The sequence below is a fragment of the Otolemur garnettii genome, unplaced genomic scaffold (assembly GCF_000181295.1).
Source record: "Otolemur garnettii isolate 467f Iridium unplaced genomic scaffold, OtoGar3 scaffold00189, whole genome shotgun sequence".
Classification (NCBI taxonomy): Eukaryota; Metazoa; Chordata; class Mammalia; order Primates; family Galagidae; genus Otolemur; species Otolemur garnettii.
In genome coordinates this window covers 2,600,262-2,606,323 of record NW_003852584.1, presented here as the reverse complement: position 1 = coordinate 2,606,323, position 6,062 = coordinate 2,600,262, and the positions used below count along the sequence as shown (strand labels likewise).

Below are 6,062 nucleotides of genomic sequence, written 5' to 3'. Positions count from 1 at the left end.
TCAAAAAAAAAAAAAAAAAAAAAAAGGTCACTTTTATGGCAGCACCTGTGGCTCAGCAGGTAGGGCGCCAGCCCCATATACTGAGGGTGGTGGGTTAAAACCTGGCCCCAGCCAAACTGCAACAAAAAATAGCTGGGCGTTGTGGCAGGCACCTGTAGTCCCAGCTACTCGGGAGGCTGAGGCAAGAGAATCGCCTAAGCCAAGGAGGTTGCCGTGAGCTGTGACGCCACAGCACTCTACCGAGGGTGATAAAATGAGACTCTGTCTCTACAGAAAAAGAAAAAGTCACTTTTCTCTAGATCCCTTGCTTGGTATTTGGCTGTTTGAGTTTATCCTGTCAGGGTTTTGTTAGAAAGAAATAGCGCTGCAAACGGGCCTTAGCCCCAGTGGGCACCAAGCATAGTAAATACTGAGTGGAGGGCACACATCTCTAAGGCCTCGTGATGCTCAGTCTACTGCATTGTGGCCATCCCCTCGGCCAGGTGGACATCCGTTCCCTAAGCTCAGACTTTGGAATAACGGGCCTCTCTTTACCTGACAGGAGGTGTCACTCCAGGATGTGCGGAAAGAAATCAACTTCTGCTACAAAGTGAAGCTGCCCATCATTGGGGTGGTGGAGAACATGAGCGGCTTCATCTGTCCCAACTGCAAGGTGAGAGCACGTGGCTGGCAGACAGTCTAACATGATTCCCTGTCTTGGTGGTTGAGGAAACAATAGGAAAAGTTCTCTGTGGAACCATTTCTGCTTTCCCTGCCATTTTGGGAAGTGGTATCACAATTAAAATCCTCTCTTACTGACTGAAGGAAAATTATTATGGTGTTTAAACTAGTTTTATTTTTTTGTAGGGTTATTTTTTTTTTTTTTGAGACAGTCTTACTTCATTACTCTCTGTGAAGTGCTATGGCATCATAGCTCATAACAACCTCAAACTTGGGCTCAAGCGATTCTCTTGCCTCAGCCTCCCAAGTAGCTAGAACCACAGGGAGGGGAGTAGAGGCACCCACTACAACACCTGGCTAGTTTTAGAGACGGGGTCCCACTCTTGCTCAGGCCGGTTTTGAACTCATGAACTCAGTCTATCTGCCCACCTTGGCCTCCCAGAGTGCTAGGATTACAGGTGTGAGCCACCACTCCCTGTTTTTTTTATGTTCGTTAAAGATGTGTTTTATCTTTGTGATTCTGCAACAAAATCACACTTCCTCCCCTTTTAATTTGTCTCACAGAAAGAATCTCAGATATTCCCTCCCACTACTGGCGGTGCAGCAGCCATGTGCCAGGACATGAATGTGCCTCTCCTTGGCAGGGTTCCTCTGGATCCACACATAGGTGGGTGACAACCCCGCCTTCCCCCATTGCTTAGTAGAATCTTCCCTCCCTGACCAGTCCCCATGGGAATGTGTCACGGGCCACACACAGAGGGATGAGGGGGCATTGGAGCCAGACCTCCCTGCCCCGCAGTGCACTGAGAGGCCACAGGAGAAAAGCCATGAACCACGTAGGCAGGTGGCCACAGGAGTGAGCAAGCCTCAGGGAGGAGCGGTGGCAGGGCCAGCCTGGAAGCCTGGGGTAGAAACTGGTGGGAAGGTAGTGGTAGGATTGGAGAGGGGTAGCTGCAGGGGCCAGGTGTGGAGTCCTGTCCTACAGAGGGCAGCATAAGGGGCCGAGGTGGAACTCTCACAGGAAGTCCCCCCCACATCCCGCCTCTTGAGAAGCTCCTTTGTGGCCAATGCTCAGCCAGCCCTGGGGCTTCCAGTGAGCACTTGTTGCTGGCCTGCAATTGGGGGCCATATTCCATGAAAATGTTCTTCCTGAGTACCACGGGACACCAGGATCCCAAGAGATGCAGCCTCCATGAGCAGCCCCAGAACTGAAGGAGAGATGGCAAATCCCAGTTTGCACCCAACCCATGCAGGGCAGCAGCTTCTGAGCAGTGTGGGCAGAGCCGCCACACTCTTTAAATTATCACCCCAAGTTTCTGTCTCTCCAAGTTAACAGAATTGAGCTTGGGTAAGGTGCTCTTGCCTGTGGAGAGGAGTTGAGCAGTCATGGTGAGCAGGGGTGGCCAGGTTTGAAGGACCATGCTTGAGAGAGCTGGAAAGGGCGGGTGGAGCCAGCTGCAGCCAGCCCTGCACTGTGCCTTGAAGCTTGGACCTCATTTGTTAGGGAACGAGAAACTTTGACACATCTGAGCCTTGATACCCAGGTGTGCCTGGGAGCAGGAGGTCTGTGGGCCAGGCCGGCAGGAGAGGGGGCCAGGGTGAGGTGTGAGGAGGATACACGTGGAACATGACAGCACCTGACGGTTGTAGGGAAACGTTGTCTGTGCCGTCCAGCATGAGCCTCAGGAAGAGGGACGTCCCTCAGAGACAGTGAAGCAACGGGGTGGGTCGAGGGCAGCTGGTCCCTCTGAGGTATTGTGTGTGTCTGAGGGGCAGGAGGCCTTGGGTTGGGGGGGCAGTCAGGAGAAGGCACGCTATGTCCCTCCCGGTGAGAGTCAAGGCCACAGAGTGGACAGGATTGCCAAGGAGCTGAATTTGTGGGGTGGCTGCCTTGAAGAAGTGGGAAAGAAGGTGCGTGAGTTGCTCTGAGGATGGGAACAGCCCTGGAGAACCCCAGAGACCCTGGACACCAGGGTATGTTTCCCAAGATTCTTTTTTTTTTTTTGAGACAGAGTCTCATTTCATCGCCCTTGGTTAGAGTGCTGTGGCATCACAGCTCACAGCAACCTCCAACTCCTAGGCTTAGGTAATTTTCTTGTCTCAGCCTCCTGAGTAGTTGGGACTACAGGCACCCTCTATAATGCCCAGCTATTTTGTTGTTGCAGTTTGACTGGGGCCAGGTTTGAACCCGCCACCCTCAGTATGTTGGGCTAGTGCCCTAGTCACTGAGCCCAGGCGCCACTCTCCCAAGATTTGTCTTCCTTCGTTCCCTTATCCAAAAATGCTCGCTTTGGCAGCACATAGGCTAAAATTGGAATGATACAGAAAAGATTAGCATGGCCCACGTGCAAGTATGACACGAAATTTGTGAAACATTCTATAAACAAACAAGAACAATACTTTTATGGTACGTGGCTTCTCCCACAAAATGCAGAAAATTACAACTGCTTTTTCAGCCTTCTGTAGTGTGATAAAACACCAAGCAGTTTTTGCACTGACCGAAAGTGGTGCTGAGAGCTTCTCTCATGTTTTGTGAGAGCAGATGCCTCCCCTCAAAGGCCCCCAGAGGCAGAGCAAGGGCAAGAGGGTGTACCACAGCATGCCAGGCTGCATGCTGCCATCACTGTCACCATCAGCCTCTGCCTTACTCTAGGCCCCCAAATGGAATTGGGGGGCAGGAGTTCTGTTAGGGGAGGTGCTGGTGAGAGGAAATGAGGAGGGAAGCCTCATCTGCCCCAAGGACCAGCTCAGCCTGCTGGAGCGTCTTGGCTGCAATGCAAGGAAATTGGGCATGGCTGGGTGGCACCTGTGGCTCAGAGGAGTAGGGCGCTGGCCCCATATGCTGGAGGTGATGGGTTCAAACCCAGCCCTGGCCAAAAACTGCAAAAAAAAAAAAAAAGAAAAAAATTGGGCACAGCCACCAGGGCATCCTCAAGGCCAGTCACCCATTGGCGGGGCTACATCTCTCAGCAACATGCCTGCCTGAGTGCCCCTGCTGGGCTCAGTTACTGGCTGGGAGCAGCATGGCCCTGGCACAAATGTGGAAAGGGATTCTAGTGTATAGCAGCTAGTGTGAGATCAAGATCATGTCTTCATGGCCATTACAGTTGCCACAGCTTATTTAAAGAAAAGCCAGAAACTGGCCGTTGCAGTGCCTCACACCTGTAATCCTAGCACTCTGGGAGGCCAAGGCAGGTGGATCATTTGAGCTCAGGAGTTTGAGACCAGCCTGAGCAAGAGTAAGACCCCATCTGTACTGAAAATAGAAAAATTAGCTAGGTGTTGTGGCAGGCACCTGTAGTCCCAGCTACTTGGGAGGCTGCGGCAAGAGGATCGTTCAAAACCAGAGGTTTGAGGTTGCTATGAGCTAGGCTGATGCCATGGTACTCTAGTCTGGGTGACAGAGTGAGACTCTTGTCTCAAGAAAAAAAGCCAGAAACCTGTATCTTTAGCTAAAATCTCCTGATTACTAAATGATGGCAACTAAGTTCATCTTTTAAGAAACCCTGTATGTGCTGATCCACCCGTCCTGTAGGGCTGTCACTGCCATGGACAGAGGGAGGGGACCTGGGCCTCTTGTCTATCCTGATGTTGTTCTTCTAAAGGCCCCCCAACCTGGATCTCCCACCTCCCTCATGCCCGGCCTGGCCCGGCATCAGTTCTGGCCTTTCTTTTCAAGGTGGTTCATAACAGCTGACCGCAAGGCAGAGGAGACACTGATGGCTATTCTGAGCTAAGAGGGCACGGTCCTATATGATAACTGACATATCCCAGAACCTTACCTCAAGGGAACATCAGAAAGGAAGGGGCCATCCCAGAAAGTGCAGGGCCAGAGCTGAGTGACAGCCAGTATCTGGCAAGCTCCCTGGGGACCAGGTAGGAAATAGCCACCTTCTTGGGAGCAGACAGACGGAATGAGGGCACACATGACAGCCACTCTGGGAGTGTAGTGGCAGAGAGGAGCAGGTGCTGTTTCCCTGGGCTGTGGGTCCCAGTCCCTCCCTGGCCCCATGTGCTGAGGATCACAGGAAGGGCTGCAGCTCTGGGGCCAGATGTCCTGGCCTCTGATCCCTACTGTCCATGAGCTGTGGAACTTGGGCAAGTCATTACTTCTGCAGCCTCCATGGCCTCATCTATAAACTGAAGGTGATAATAGCACCTGCTTTGCGGGGGGGCTGCAAGGGATGGAGTGGGAGGCGCCTGGGCTCAGGCTGCATGACCTAGTGGCACAGCTGTTCTGCAGAGGTGGTTGTCTGTTCACAAAGGTGGGCAGCAGGGGGAGCTTTAGTTAGGATGAGCACAGTTGTGTCAGGGGTTGGGGAGTCCTCTGGGGAAGGGACCCCTGGAAGGGCTTGAACATAGGTGAGGGGTGGAGACATAGTAACCCAGGAGACCGTGCTGGGCTGAGGACCTCCCAGACCTGGGCCAGCACATGTGAGTTTGAGACTCCCTCAGCTGGTGTCACCCTGGTCCTGGGCCACCTGAGCTCCTATCCTGCCTTCCCCACAGGCTCCTGCCTACTCTGTTTCCCCATCCCCGGGGGCAATAAAGTAGGAGAGTTGAGGGAATGGTCACTACAAGGCATTGGACACCTGGGGTCCACTTGAGGTGGGGAAGCGGCTATGGCCAGTGCAGCACTTGGCCCTGTTTCTCCATATTGCCCAGGGCCTAAAGAGTGGGTGGAGCAAGCAATTAGCAGAGCAGACAGGAAGTGAGGAATCTGCTGAGAGTGGCCCAAGGCCCCGGCATCATGGCTGCCTGCACTGTGCTAGCACATGGTCCTGGCTCAGCGCCTGTGGCTCAAGTGGCTAAGGCTCTAGCCATATACACCTAAGGTGGCGGGTTCAAATCCAGCCTGGGCCTACCAAACAACGACGGCTGCAATCAAAAAACAGCCAGGCGTTGTGGCAGGGACCTGTGGTCCAAGCTACTTGGGAGGCTGAGGCAGGAGACTCGCTTGACCCCAGGAGTTGGAGGTTGCTGTGAGCTGTGATGCTACAGCACTCTAGTCAGGGGGATAGGATAGCTTGAGGCTCTATCTCAAAAAAGAAAAAAAAAAGCACATGGTCCTCGGATAGCTGTGCATATGCAGGATGGGGCTGTACATCTAATGTTTGTACAAGACCAGCAGACCAACGGGAGTCTTTGGGGGCGACCTGGAAGTTAAAATTACACCTGGAAAAAGCGGCAGTCCGAGAGTGTGCCTAGAATGTTCCCATTTGCATTTTAAGTGTATGTGTGTGCCATGTTTACGTGGTGGAATATTTCTGGAAAGTCGCCTAAAACACTAGCAGGCCTTTGTGTCCTCATTTTTTGTGGTTATCCTTTGTATCTCTTCTTTTAACCCTGTGTGTTCCTTATCTCTGTACTCAGAACTAGTTAATCTCTTAAAATGCAGACTC

The 6,062-nt window shown here is 52.5% G+C and overlaps 1 protein-coding gene and 1 non-coding gene across 3 annotated transcripts in view; both read left to right on the top strand.

Moving 5' to 3' along the window:
- Positions 1-6,062, top strand: part of NUBP1 (nucleotide binding protein 1) — a 19,825-nt gene that overhangs the window by 12,227 nt on the left and 1,536 nt on the right. The window contains exons 6-7 of one of the 2 annotated variants that reach the window (XM_023507569.1): positions 542-652; positions 1,225-1,331. In XM_023507569.1, coding sequence (XP_023363337.1) covers positions 542-652; positions 1,225-1,331 — 218 coding nt within the window. Of the gene's footprint in view, positions 1-541; positions 653-1,224; positions 1,359-6,062 lie in introns of those variants that run through there. The other variant, XM_023507568.1, reaches the window with a different exon arrangement.
- Positions 2,942-3,047, top strand: LOC111721836. The gene has a single exon (XR_002770846.1). It is a non-coding gene; the product is annotated as a U6 spliceosomal RNA (small nuclear RNA).